Here is a 15919-nt window from a genome sequence, read left to right as displayed (position 1 = left end):
AGTGACAGTATTGTGTGGCATTCATTTGCTCTGTTTCTCTTTCCCGGAATGCACGTGCAACAACGTATTGCACATCTCAAGGACGAACCGAACCCACTGACGTCACGGAACGTGGCACGTGCATGCATGTTGGATACATGTCACTAATCTCTGAGTCTAAATCCTTATGTGTCTACACAGGTTTGATAAATTTAGATTATACATTTTTGTATGCACAGTTTCTTCATGTGCCTAGTATATATCAGGATACATTTCAGTTAAATGACCCCTGACTGCTTTAAGGCCAATAAATATTGTGCAATACTCCATAATGTATGTGTCCATGCGTTGTCTCGTCAAGCTGAAAAACTGGGTTTGATTCCCCACAGGACATCTTCTAGCTATGGGGCAGTGGGGTAGCCTAGTGGTTAAAGCATTCGCTCATCACGCTGAAGGCCTGGGTTCGATTCCCCATTTGACCCGTGAAGGTCCCGGGTTAGAATTGGTCTCCAGTAACCCATGCTTGTCGTAAAAGGCGACTATGCTTGTCGTAAGAGGCGACTAACGGGATCGGGTGGTCAGGCTCGCTGACTTGGTTGACACGTCATCGGTTCCCAATTGAGCAGATCGATGCTCATGCTGTTGATCACTGGATTGTCTAGTCCAGACTCGATTATTTACAGACCGCCGCCGTATAGCTGGAATATTGCTGAGTGCGGCGTAAAACTAAACTCACTCACTCACTCACTCGATTCCCCATTTGGGGTACAATGTGTGAAGACCATTTCTGGTGGGCCCCGCTGTGATGTTGCTGGAATATTGAGAAGAGCAGCGTAAAACAAAGCTCATTATGTGCCCATGCTTTGTACTGCTTCGACATGGGTTATAGTGATGTCTGCAGACAGTTACCTCCCTTGTTTCCTTTCAGTTGAGGAGACAGAAATAACAGAGCCGCTGCTGAAGAAAATCAAAACTGAAGATGGTCAAGGGGAGGTAATCCTGGAGGAGGTAGCTCTGGCAGAAGCAGATGGTCTACACACGGAGGAAACACCATTAGTTATGGCTGAGGATGTAAGAATGAGTATAGTACAGGGCTCCAGATAACTTTTGGGGGTGCGAGTTTACTTACACATCATATTACTGAGAATTTTGAAGGAGTACGGACATGTTTTTGTGTGAGCGAGTTGGTAATGTGGTTTGTCTGGACGATTCATCGATCACTATTTCCAACCATGTATTTGTATTTGAAGACACGTGAGAAATAACTGAGCGACTGTGTGATGCTCGAAATGTCAGGTCCGACTGGATATAAATATGAACAGTGTAGTTTTTAGCCAATCGAAAAATCGTGACGCATATCGTTGCATGACAACGCAAGTGATTCCTACTGTCGGGGTTTCCTCATGTGTCAAATCGTGTTTTGCAAAAGAAACTTGACGAGTATTTATCCGAAATAGATTTCCATTTGCACGATACGCACAGAAATTAAATGTTAGACGTACAAAGGTATTTATGTGCGTACATGATAAGCTTGAAATCTTATATTATGTCGTACTTAATTGATTTTGAGGCGTAAATTACGCCTGTACGCCCCATATCTGTAGCCCTGTAGTAATATAATTAGTTCAAGAACCCGCGAAAGCTTCATTTTATTAGATGATCAGAGTTTACTGAGGGTTCAACTCCGCTCTTAATGGAGAGTTTGTCAGATCTCCACACACATATGTATTGGAATAAGATCTGACTTTGACTGGATTGTTTATTTCCATGGTTACCTACTTTGTCTGTTTAATTGGCTATTTGAGAGGTTTATGAGTAATAAGAAAGGCAGGAATCTTGGTGGATGACAACTTCTTTATTATAGTGTGATGCTTTGTTTCGCTATCGATTCCAAATATACATATCTGATAAGATTATATTGGATAAGAAAATTTAGCAATGATAGCTGGCACGCTCTGTTGTTTTCAATTCAGTGTAGGCCATTATAATCCCACAGAGTGACACAGGTTCCCTTGGGTATGATTTGACAATTTAGGGGCTGGTGTTTGTGGCAATTCTAAGGATCTTTATGTTAGATAGTTCACATGAAGATCTGCCAGATAAACTTTCTAATGAACAATCAGCAAGACTTCCAAATTGTATGCCTAGTGGTTAAAGTGTTGGCTCGTCACGCCGTAGACCCGGGTTCAAATCCCCACATGGTTACAACGTGTGAAGCCCGTTTCTGGTGTCCCCCGCCGTCTTGTTGCTGGAATATTGCTAAAAGCGGTGTAAAAACCAAACTCACTCAGTCAGTCCAAATTGTATGCACTTGCGTGTGTCCGATTTGCACCCATCAAAGGAATATTTGTGTTCTGTGAGTGTGGGTTTTCTTTTCATAAAATTGAAATAAAGAATCAAGGTTGTAAGGAAATGAATTTTGATCATTTCAACTGACTGACTGAGTTTGGTTTTACGCCTCTTTTAGCAATATTCCAGCAACATCACGACAGGGGGGACACCAGAAATGGGCTTCACACATTGTACCCATGTGGGGATTCGAACCCGGGTCTTCGGCGTGACGAGCCAACGCTTTAACCACTAGGCTACCCCACCGCCCCTGATCATTTCAAAAGAATATCAGTATCCCCTGTATAGATTTGGCAATCAGACTTTACTCAGGGTTCGCCTGACATGATTGATTTGGTTGTCAGATGTTCACACAAAGAGGTATCATGTCAGAGTAAAATCAGATTTTGATGACATTGTTGCTATGGTTACAGGCTGATGAGAACGATCCCGGCCAGGACAGGCTCCGGAAGCAGCTGGAGGAAGTTCAGAAACAGGCCGATGAATACAAGCGCCAACTGCAGCAGAAACAGGAGGAGGCTGAGGGATACAAGAAGAAGCTCAATGAAATTGTCAAAACACCCGAGAAATCCTCAGGGGAATGAACATCGAAGAATTCCTCACCCATCATTGTTTCATCCTCTTTGAGGCTTTACCTGGTGTTACCTAGCAACCAGCATCCTCGGTCAAAACATTCTCCTTATTGCTCCTCTCAAGCATTTCATGTGTCGTCCACAGAAATTTGGCTGTGGAATCCAGTGATTAAAATTTTGCATGGACACAAGGGTTTAGGGCTGGGAGTCCATTTTACCTACCGGGTACCCAGCCCATGTTACCCCATCCTTCCAGGTACCAGCTGTAGTTCTCAAGGGTTGGGTACAGAACGTCCAGTGAGGAATTGTTTTGCTGGATTCATGGCAAGAGGTAGTTGGATGTATATATAAACAATTTGATCATTGATACACTGAATCTGACAGAAGCCTTATGTTTAGCTGAGCGTATAGAAGTCAGAAAGAATGTGTGTGTACTCAATAAGAAATAGGAACATTATTGACTTTCAGAGTCCCCATGTTATCCAGCCTAGAGGTTTCTTGCCAACAGACTTACTAACACCGAAATACTTGTGGGGTCAGAGTTCAAACACTACAGAAGCAGATCTCAAGGAATCCCTTTGTGTATGACACAGAGCTAGATTTACGTTGTTGCAGGGTTAGATAAGACCACACAACTGCTTCTTTGCCTCCCAAATTTAGTTATTGTGCTTAAACCATTTGTCCTGAAATAAGCTGTGGACTGGATGAATTTAACTTGTAGAAAATGTCAGAGTATCATTTAACTAATCGTAACTTCAGCACTCAAGATGGCTTTCAGGAACAGGAGCCATTTAATTTATGGTGTCTGTCTCTTCAAATGGTGGCATGTCGGGAGTAATTGAACTTTACTGGGCAACCAAACAGTAAGGATCATAAAGAGCTACCTATCCAAAGAGTTACCTATCCCTAAGGATCATAAAGAGTTACCTATCCCAAAGGATCATAAAGAGTTACCTATCCCAAAGGATCATAAAGAGTTACCTATCCCAAAGGATCATAAAGAACTACCTATCCCTAAGGATCATAAAGAGTTACCTATCCCTAAGGATCATAAAGGGCTACCTATCCCTAAGGATCATAAAGGGCTACCTATCCCTAAGGATCATAAAGAGTTACCTATCCCTAAGGATCATAAAGAGTTACCTATCCCTAAGGATCATAAAAAGTTACCTATCCCTAAGGATCATAAAGGGCTACCTAGCATTAATGATCATAAAGGAATCCCTAAGGCTGAGGAAATGTGAAGTGATGACAGAAGAAGGTATCTAGACTTATGGTCATGAACAGTGCTTTTACAGATAAAAGGCAAAGGAAAGTGTTTGGGGTAACCTAACCTAACACAACTAACCCTTGGGATTGGAGAAGCTGTTGTGATCAGTGGAAAGACTGAGACAACAACCAATGTAATCTGCATCCAGTAAACTGCAAACCTGCCAATCATTAAACTTTGATTACTAAGTTGCATCCATCATCTCCAGCAAATTATGTGGCATTAAGACATTTTTTCACCATTTTCATGGGATATCATGTATCTTGTTAAACATGTTTCAATATTTAACTCACTTTGTACATGAATCTGGTTTTATTCTCTGTACATCATGTCGACCTATTTATGCAATCTGTTTGAGTAAAGCCTCCAAGATGTTGTAACCATGACAACCGTCTCCAAGAGGGTGTTGTCATGGAAACATTTCATATTATCATCCTGTAATGGTTCATTGTTGAACCTGCACCCTGGTGTATATAGTTTTGTATAGGACATGGTAAAATAAATTTTACTATTTTCAAGTCTTGGTTTTGTTGTAACAAACAACAGTAACTTGTTATTGCTTAAATCTTTGTCTCACTTATACATCACTTCATGGTCAGTCTCCTCCTTACATATCTGAACTCATAACTCAGTATGTTCCAGCCTGTGAACTGCGCTTCACCTACAACAGGGCTCGATTTAAAAAAATATAACCTACTTGCACCCGGTGCAACCTTAGGTAGAAACCTTGTTGCATCAGACAAAAACAGGTTGCACCTGCTGCTCAATATAAAATCTTGTATAAAATATGATGCTTGAGTTTTGGTGATGATAGTTTAGAACATTATAACAAAAGAAATCTGGGACTGATAACATTAGTTATCTTACGTCCTAAAATGTCCTGAACAGTAAGTCCTTCAGTCACTGCTCATACAGTCATCAGAGTCACTCTTCCAAGTCAGTTCCTCATCATTCTGTTTTCCAGCTTAAGTCGCAAACTTGACTTGCACCTGGTGCAAGTTAGACTAATAACTAGGTTGCACTTTGTAATATTGGGTTGCACCAGTTAACAAAGCACTAAATCGAGCCCTGCTACAAGCTTAAGACCTTCGGTCACAGATCCTTCTCACACACTTCTGCGGTCTTGTGGAACTCTTTACCCTTTGACCTGAAGCTAGCACCAACTCCTGACTCCTTCGAAAGTTATCTCAAAACGCACCTTTTCATTCAGTTCTATGACTCATAAACAGCTCACTCTTACTGTACATATTGTTTTACAAGCGTGGTTGCAAACTATTATTATTAAATCTAGGATTTTGTTGGTTGTTTAGTGTCACACTCAGCCATGTTCCAGCAATATGGCGGCAGTCTGTAAACATTGGGATCAACAGCATGCGCATTGAATCCACGCAGTCGGGATACGATGACGTGTCAACCAAGTCTGCGAATCTTACTACCCGATCCCATTAGTCACAAGCAGATCTTCTAACCCAGATCTTCACGGGTCTTACATCTATATGATAATAGTAAGTGCGTTTAAAATGCACTAAACTCCATTCACTATGTGAATGCTCATTAAGCTAACAAAGTCCACTGGTATTATTACCCCGGATAACCCAAGCTGCCTGTGAGGTGCTAGAAGGTTAGGGCACATGACTTATTCCACCGGGTACCCATTTCCTGCTGGGTGAACAAATGTAACTTTGAACAAACTCACTTGCCTAAGGTGGGATCACATGTGCTTTGTTGTGGGGCAGGACTAAAGTCCTTTAAACTCTCAGGAGTCAAGCTGCCAAACACGGTTACACAACCATCATTTAATGCAGCTCATACTATCTCGATCACGTGTGATGTCTGATGAAATGGGTGTAACAGCTTCAGAACATTTCGCTCTTATGATGACGTGCATGCGTTAAATACCCCACTCAGACACATTAAACTGACTCCGAGCCGACCAGTCCTTGTTGTACCCATTAATGCCGAGGGCCAGGCAGGGACCAACAAGTACCATATTATAACATCTTTTGATATGACGCGGCTGGGGATCGAACCACGTCCTTCCACTGTCTGGGCAGACGCTCTAACCACTACACCATGGAGGTGGTTTAATAGAACTGAAGAATTAGACACAAAATGTCTCTAATGTGTCATGCATCCACACAATCTTTATACACTACACTTCAGTTATAGTTTGCTTGTTGTATAACGCCACACTCAGTGATATTCCAGCTATATGCCGGCGGTCTGTACAAAATCTACTCTGGACCAGACAATCCAGTGATCAACAGCATGGGCACCGACTTACTCAATTGGGATATGATGACATTTGTCAACCAACTCAGCGAGTCTTACCACCCAATCCCGATAAACAATGGTTGCTGAAGACCAATTCTAACACGAGCCTTTCACTGGTATCAGTTTTAGTAAGCTCAACGGTACGACTAAATTTAAGTTCATTATAATATACGGGTAATGCTGTTTTTCAGAGCATTATCATTTGCAGAAGCCGTAGGACCTCAGTTAACTGGACCGTGGGCTTCTGCAAGTGATAATGCCCTGCAAAACAGCGTTACCGCTATTGTAGCTAAAATGGATGGAATTTGTGTAAAAAAAAGACAAAACAGTATCATTAATTTAATTGTAAGTTTACTTCAAATGACTCGCAACGGACTGTTGACCAACACTGTTAGGTCATGGAACAAGATTTATGACGTCATTATGGATCGTGACATCACTAGCTGTGATATCATTTGACAACAGAACTGATAATGGTCCCTCGTTAAGAAATCAGCAGGCCATTATAATTTCTAAAAACTAGAGGGTTTCATGATAATTCATCCATTTTAGCTATAATCAAAGTTAACCTAGAATATAAAGCAAGTGGCTGAGACAAAGAAAGTCCGTGTAATGCATCCATCACTTCGTCAGAAGCTATTGTTAGTCAAAAACATTTACTGTACAAGTTAAGAATTGATGTTAAGCTAACGACACTAGTTTTTGTTGTAAGGCTTTATTTCTATAAAGGATACATGAGTGGTTTAATATAAAAAAGGAACAAGACAGATGCATGTTGATCAAACAAAACTCAAAAGTCTTCAACCAAGGATACCCAGGGTGCCTTAATATCGAACAGAAAAAACAGTAATATTAGTACACCAACATATCTGTTAAATAGTTCACAATATCAGGAGGGAAATCATGCCACCATGTTAGATGATTTGACCATTATGGCACTGTGTCTTAATACAGACTTCAGATTCAAACTCGGACCATATTTCAACCAAGCGGACACCGGTACCACCTGGCCAAGACTGCTAAAATCACCCTGGGTATCAAGGTATGAATATATGATGTGACTGGTGACAACTCGAAACTACAATAAAAAACAGAAACACTCTCTAAATAATATGCATAGATGAAACTTCAAAGAAAATATCTCTGGATGTATACATATGGAGAACTGTTTATACATGTAGTAAGCGATCTGTACACAACCTCATAAAGACATGTTCATTAACACACCTGTGTCGCATAATACCTGTGTCACAAAACACCTGTGTCGCACACCAAGCCAGATCAAAGCATTACAAATGACCAAGCACCTTTGATTGAGAATTAACATCTAACAATCCGGAGAAAGAAGCTGCAGTTCAAATTAATACAATTCTACTTTAAATAGGCATTTTAAAAATATGTTACATAAATGTGAATCTTTACAATATACATTTAATTTGGCTTATTAAGCAGAGTAACCAATACCAATCTCAGAACATAGCTACCACCTTAAATAAATCACCACAGATTGTCAAAGATGGTCTGCTAAAATAATAATAATAATAATAAAAATAAATGGATATTTCTTATGCGCCATAGTCCATCCAGACCATGCTCAAAGCGCGCTACATATAAAAAGAGTCACTAGAGTTCAAGAGGAAGATATGACAATTCGTCAAAATGACCATGAGAATATTTCGCAGTTATAGGTTGTAGACTTGGCAATACTCAATCGAAATGGAAAAGGATTAGAATTTCCCAGTGGTTCTCCAATTACTCTCTCACATTTCTAGCCAACCAGTGGAATACAAAAAATGCATATCTGAAAATTAAAAAATATATATAAATCTACAAACATCTGTTCTGAACAATTTCACAATTTTTATTCAAATTATAAAAATATTTAAGAGAAAATTGTGTAGGTGGAATCAAACCCGGGTCTTTGGCGTGACGAATGAACGCTTTAACCTCTAGGCAACCCAACTGCCCCTTTGTTCAAAGACTAAAAATTCATAGGTGGATGACCATTGTCACGGAACTGTCGGTCTGTTAAATGTTTACTGGTATCGATCCTTCAGACCAGCGTTTTTGTCAAACCATGATAAACTTTGAGATTGAATATTGTTTTGTGCCACAGTTAACAATATTCCAGCTATTGCAGAGTGAGTGAGTGAGTTTGGTTTTACGCCGATTTTAGCAATATTCCAGCAACATCACGGCGGGGGACACCAGAAATGGGCTTCACATATTGTAAGGAATCGAACCCAGGTCTTCCACATGAGCGAACGCCTTAACCACTAGGCTACCCTTCTGCCCCCACTGTCAATCTAATACTGTTTCTTTAAGTACTTCAAATGTAATTTGTTTTGAGTTGTAAACCTTGTCTGTTTGAATATATAAACTGTTAACTGTATAACACTTCTTATTAATTATTGGATAACACTGAATTGGGTGTACAGATTTCAATTTGAAAGTACCATGAGAAAAAACCATTTGGATATCATTTGAGAGTGATACAAGAAAGGTTTGGATTGACTGACTTTGGTTTTTACGCCGCTTTTAGCAATATTCCAGCAACATCACGGCGGGGGACACCAGAAATGGGCTTTGCACATTGTACCCATGTAGGGATTCGAACCAGGGTCTTGGGCATGACGAGCCAACGCTTTAACCACTAGGCTACCCCTAGCCCGAACAGTTTGGATACACAATGCCATTAAGAAAGTGGTCAAATGTAGCATCTGTTATATTTGGGAAATATATACTAAGAAAGTGTAATCCCAAATATAACATACGTTAAGAAAAGTTTGGTTTGTCTCAGTATTTTGTAGAATATAAATCCTGACTGGAAATGTCTCAATTTAAAGAAAAAGTATGTTGTTTTATTCCAGATCATTCAGTAGTTTGCATCATTGCTTAGGGATTCTAAGTGATAACATGGATTTGTTGGAGGTTTCAGCAGAAAATCAAACCCAGGTCTTCAGCATAACAAGGAGACCCTTCAGCCACCCAGGTCTTCAGCATAACAAGGAGACCCTTCAGCCACTTGGCTACCGCGGTGCACTGTGATTAGTTGTGGAGTAAGCAGTACAGTTTGTAAATATCAAAGATGATAACTGCAAAACTTTTCAGTTTAAAAGAAGCAGGTGGTGACATGTTTCAGTTCAGATCTCAAAATATAAATTCTATAACACAAAGTGAGTGGACAGCAATATAAAAGAAACCTGCTGGACAACAATTAATAAAAAACAAAAGCAACCTGCAGCAAAAAGACGACAGTATAAAGAACATGTTTACACATAAGAAAAACATGATACGGAGGTATACTGATGCAAATCATGGTGTCAAGGTCACAGTGTCAATACACTGAAGAGAATTGCAATCCACGTGACAATAAAACAATTATTTTTCTTACACTTAAAAATTAAACGATTTTTAAAAATTTATAGAATTTAAAGATCATCTCCACCCATCCCAAAAATTATTTCTATCATCTTCCATCACGTTTTAAAAATTTTCTATTTTCAATTTTTTAAATTACAAAATTATTATTCCAATTTGTAATTATGAAAACATTTACATCTTACTTAAGTGGCATTTAGAAGCTAGTATGATGAAGATGAACACGTTTTTAAGGATAGACCGCTTCTTTATGGTAACCATGGTAACCATGGTAACAGATGCTGTGTTTCGGTGTAGATCCTAACATCATTTGCTTGATAACGGTGTTAGGATGTACACCGGAACGTCGCATCTATTGCAGTACAGAAGTTATCTATTAATAAAAAAGTATTCCTCTTTAAACATTTACAGTTTAGTCCTTGTCAGAAAGAGAAAAACACATTATAAAAGACTTTCAGTGGTGATGTTTTTCAAGTTACCTGCTACAGGAGCAGCTAGGCTAATTTGCTCGTCTGAATATTCAACAAATATTGGACATGATGATGCTCCATCGCTTCATGTTGAGAGCAGTGAAGTGATATTGTCAGCATACAGTATTGATGTGACAGGCCAGCGAAACAGACCAATGCGAAACATGTCAAGAGTATGTACAAGAAAACAGATAATATACCACAATATATAGGGGACGTATTCACAAACAATCCTAACATCATAAGCACTTCTCAACAATCTCACATCACAGTCGTATAGTCCTATACGATACCTCTCTGCATGAATATCAGACAAACCTGGAGAAGGACATCTGAGCTCAGAAAACCCCTGCACAGAAATTCTCGACACTTTTCAGGATGTCAGAGCTCAGACAGACCCTTCACAGGACATTTGATCAGACTTTGGACAATTTAAATGAAAGAGTTATAATAACTTCACTTCAGCACCTTAATTAAACAATTCTCACCTATAAAAGAAAAGAGATTACAAATATATTTTCAATGATATTCAATTTTGGGTGCAGAAGCACGGCCCCTCAGAAACAACAGCATTTATACAATATCCACAACACAATTATGTGGCCTTTTTTATTTCCATTCAGAACTTTCCATTAATGATATGACTGAAATTTGATCTTCTGCTCTGAAACCTTGATACGAAAACCCGTGAATGAAAGAAAAATATAGGAAACCTTATGCTTGGAAGGGGTAAAAATAACTTTAAAATTGCTAGTGTACTCAGGTACAGTGGCACATGTAAAATCACTTGTCCTGATAATTTTTCCACTAAACTGTCTGTTTTCGTGTTCATTTTTCAAATAAACAACATAATTAACATTGCAATATCAACTGGACACCCGTACAGTGTGATATACAAGTTTCCTTGCCCGACAGAAAAAAACACTGGACACGGGCGTCGGGCAATGGGTTATTTCCACCCCTGGCTCGGGCTTGTGAATCTTCATGAAGAGTGGTACCAGTGGTTCTGAATAATATGAGATTGCTCAGATTGCTCATTGCCAACAGGTCAGTTTACCATTACCTGATATCTTCGGACATTGTCGTCCATTAACCAGCATGCTACACCTACTTGCTTCAGCTACCGTTACAACTAATTCTTCACCGACACAGCATTAACATTTTTGCTGACAACTGCCAACCTTCCATCATTTAGAGGAAATAAATTATATTATGCAAAGAAATCAATTTGTTTGTTATTGTATACCCGAAAACAGTCTGCACTTTTTGCAATTAAAAGTCAGTCTATGAAAATTGCATTAAACTGAAATCAAACCAGACATTAGTCACAAGCTGTATGTGCAATGCTTTCTCTAACATACCAAACAAATCAACAACAGGGCCAATATATTATATAAACAACATTGATAATACATTATAAACAATTCATTGCAGAAACATATACTGGTAAATTGTTGATAGGAATATCATAAGTTCTTGAAATGCATTTAGAAGTTAACAAACGTGAATACATGACACGTTTTTATAGATAACTTCTTTTATTCTTTACATAATCTGATGAAGTGCAAGAAATAGCTCTGAAACAAATCTCTGAAGTGCATTCAGAAGTGGAATGCATAAGAAAGGCAAGATTTATGGATGTCAACCTATTTATTGTGAATAACACGACACTTGCTCGTGATCACCTGATGAAGGAGCAAGGATACACTCCGAAACATTGTGCTATTCACAATAAAGAAGTTGACATTTATAAATGTTGATTTTCTTAGCTCTCAAACGTCATGTTTAGAATACACAGTGTTATCCATAAAAACTTGTCATGTATTCAGGAATATCTCAGTTCCTGATACAGATTATTTCTGTGTTAGCGTAGACAGTGTAAAGTGTGTTAGCGTAGACAGTGTAAAGTGTGTTAGCGTAGACAGTGTAAAGTGTAAAGTGTGTTAGCGTAGACAGTGTAAAGTGTGTTAGCGTAGACAGTGTAAAGTGTGTTAGCGTAGACAGTGTAAAGTGTGTTAGCGTAGACAGTGTAAAGTGTGTTAGCGTAGACAGTGTAAAGTGTGTTAGCGTAGACAGTGTAAAGTGTGTTAGCGTAGACAGTGTAAGGTGTCTCAGCATAGGCAACAGCTGAGCATCTATAGATCACACGGATTCAGATCTGTGGCAGGGTTTCAACAGTAGATTTATCTGCAGTAGATTAGGCTGCCTGTCTATACTGTTCACACTTTGCTAAGGATCAAATCATGGATTCAACAGAAAACTATGATGTGGGGTCAAATTTGGTTTAAATATCTAAGCTTATTTTTAAGCATGGATCCCAGGTTTCATCTTGTGGATCCCATACCTGTTCTTGACAGGTGTTGTGTACTTGTCAAAGACTCGTTCCTTGATATGCAAAATGGTTGATTGGTGCCAGGAAAACCATTTTTATGGTTACTCATGTATCAGGTGCATAAGGTTACATTCAAGTGACTGTTTGCCTAAAGACCACCATAAAGCTGGAATATTGCTGAGTGCGGCATAAAACTAAACTCACCCCGAAGAGGGGCGACCATATTATAATTAATCCAGTTTTAAATACATACAGTTTCAAATGATGAATCTACGTTTGAGTAAAGTTGTGATTTTTTTTATCCTTAGCAAAGTGTGAGTAGTATATATATATAGAAATGAAATTAATATAGATTTCGGAAATGTCACTTTGAACAAAAATGACAAAAATGTCTGAAAGAGAATATATTTCTCATCACCGTGAGTGATGCCATGTTTTTGCAAGACTATTAACAAAACAGCATCCTGACCATAAATTAGAAGCAGACCACTATTAAAGCCCTAAATTTGTGTATTGTGTGAGAATATTACATTATCGATAACATAATTTTCATATCTATAATAATTAATAATCTTTCCTATCGACGATATTTCCGATTATCAATCATTTTAGTCAGCCCCAGCAGTAGATCTGAGATTGACTATCAATATAAAAGGGACCTGTGAATTTCGTTAGCAAGAGGATATTTCTTCAGACACTGCTTCAAGACAAACAATTCTGTCCTCAGAAAAGAGGCTGTTTTTTCAGTTTTTCACTGTTGTTTCAGGAACTCAGCATAACAAGAATCTTATTTTCATAAAACCTGAAGAAAAGTTACATTTTCAACTTTTTCTGGAAGAAGTGAATTTCTTTGAAGTATCCCAGGTTTTGCTCACACTACATGATACACAATGGTTCAGCAGATCATAGAAAACTGGCACAAAGATTTGTGTAGACTATTTGCCAACTTTGGACAAAATATATATAAGGTAAAGTGATTATGAAGATAAGATAAATACATTGGCACTGATAAATAAAACCAACAGGTTGAGCAGACAATAGAAAACTGGCAAAGAGATTTGTGTTGAGTATGTGCCAACTTTGGACAAAATATATGCTGCTTTTACCAGCAATTTGACAGCGGGGTACACCAGAAATGGGCTTCACACATTGTACCCATGTGGGGAATCGAACCCTTGGCTTCGGTGTGACGAGCGAACGCTTTAACCACTAGGCTACCCCACCATTCCAAATAACTCTATGACATGCACATGTAAATACAGATGTCATGAAAACTTCCAGTAACAGTATCTGGCAATAAGATTACTTAAAGATTTGGGTGCTTAAAATAACAAATATGATTCTAACATCAAAATGGCTCCATCTATGTCAGCCATCATAGAGATATCATTGATATAGCCACTCAAGTGAGTGAGTGAGTTTAGTTTTACACGGCACCCAGTAATTTTCCAGCTATATGGCGCCTAGCAAACACTATATTACACAAAGTGGATCAGAATGAATACGGTATATGTACAATAGTTTTGCTGTTTCACAGCAGATTTTTCAGTTGAAAGGATCAATAGATCTCCTAAATCTTCCATTCAGACTTTTCTGAAATTACCTGCTTCAAATGCTCAAACTACAGCAGAATCATTGCCCGAAACCTGCTTCAGGAATTAATTACAATCAAATCATTGCCAGAAATTTGAAGCCTGTATTTTTTTAAGCCTTTATGGAGCAAATATCTGACAAATTTTATTTTTTCAGTACAATCACTGCAATACGAAACTTTAAAAAACTGGTCTGGGTGTTCAGCGGTATTTGACAAACCCCTGGAACATCAAAGCAAGTCCAGGAACATCTAGGAACATCCAGGAACACCATGGAATAAATCCCTGTATTTGAGGACACAGGGTGGTACAGAGCAGTAAGGCACTCGATTACATCGGCCAATTCATGGTGAATAGAGACTGTCTACTGATTCCATGAGAAGAGATTCACTTTGGCAGCCTATTGTGTTATGGAATTGCAACAATTTGTTGTCTGCAGAATGCCATCAATTTATGCAATGTTTGTTTTGGAATAGTCTGTGAACAGACATTTTAACTTGCCAATACTGACATATACCCGATGTTATCACGGAATACATTATGTCAATATTGATATGTATTTCGTCAACATGTAGGGGTGAAACGACACAGTGAGGTCAAGATACACGAGTGAGTGAGTGGGTGAGTTTAGTTTTACGCCACTTTTAGCAATATTCCAGCAATATCAATGCGGGGGACACCAGAAATGGTCTTCACATATTGTACCCATGTGGGGATTCGAACCCGGGTCTTTGGCATGTCGAGCAATGTTTAACCACTAGGCTACCCCACTGGCTCTCAAGATACAAGAAGTATTATTATATATAGATCACGATTAAGCAGAGGCCCAGATAAGCTGCGTATCCGGATAAAACACGCATAGAATTACGTATTGAAAAATAATTGTTGCGTACCAATTACGCATTTAAAATGTTAGATACGCAAAAAGTTTAAAACAAATGCGTATGGAATATATTTATAAAAATCGCTTGCATAATGGAAAAGACATCAATTGCTATCAAGTTGTACTGTTAGCATAGGACAAGTGTTATACTGTCAGTATAGGATGAGTGATTTTTTATGAAATCATTTCCATTATATTTAAGTTGGTTTTGATTAGGTATGACATAAGGCAGAACATACCTGCTTAGTAAACTTACCCAATGACTAATACTTAGGTGAGTAAAGTGACTGAAATACACACATATTTGAAACCAGTGGGTAACGGAAAATGAAATACCCACTCAACATTCATAATGCCCACTCCAAAAAAATACAGTGGGTACAGTACCCACATGAGCTAAATCTTATCTGGAGCTCTGCGATAAGCATGGCAATTTGCATATTTATGTCAAATAAACTTGAAACATCTTGACTAGATATATGGTAGTAGGTTTAGAAGGCAAGACCGGCTGTAGGGTGTGCAGCAGCTATTTTTAGAGCTTGTAGCACTACTTACATTACATGTTAAATATGTGACTGACAAAACCGCTAGCGTGTCAATAAATGAGTCCTTGAATGGGTGACCGTGTTGGGCAACTTGACTCCTAAGAATTTCTAGGACTTCAGTCCTGCCCCACTACGAAGCACATGTGATACATGTGGTCTCACCTTAAGCAAGTGAGTTTGTTCAAAATTGCCTCTGTTCACCCAGCAGAAAATGGGTACCCGGTGGGATCATCCATGTGACTATAACCTTCTAGTGCCTAACAGGCAGCTTG

At 38.8% G+C, this 15919-nt stretch overlaps 1 protein-coding gene and 1 long non-coding RNA gene across 2 annotated transcripts in view; both read left to right on the top strand.

Moving 5' to 3' along the window:
• Window positions 1–4688, top strand: part of LOC124259486 (GA-binding protein subunit beta-1-like) — a 41155-nt gene extending 36467 nt beyond the window's left edge. Inside the window, 2 exon segments of the mRNA XM_046693617.1 lie at window positions 908–1050; window positions 2742–4688. Of these exon segments, the coding sequence (XP_046549573.1) occupies window positions 908–1050; window positions 2742–2912 (314 nt within the window). The 3' untranslated portion in view covers window positions 2913–4688.
• Window positions 4689–12088: 7400 nt separating this feature from the next.
• On the top strand, window positions 12089–12442 carry LOC124259491. Its single transcript, XR_006893851.1, has 2 exons — window positions 12089–12178; window positions 12402–12442. It is a non-coding gene; the product is annotated as an uncharacterized LOC124259491 (long non-coding RNA).
• Window positions 12443–15919: the final 3477 nt, after the last annotated feature.

This window comes from Haliotis rubra, unplaced genomic scaffold, assembly GCF_003918875.1.
Source record: "Haliotis rubra isolate DU_JTF1 unplaced genomic scaffold, ASM391887v1 Scf724, whole genome shotgun sequence".
NCBI classification, from domain to species: Eukaryota; Metazoa; Mollusca; class Gastropoda; order Lepetellida; family Haliotidae; genus Haliotis; species Haliotis rubra.
Note: the sequence above shows the minus strand (reverse complement) of the source record. Positions and strands in the feature narration are given on the sequence as shown.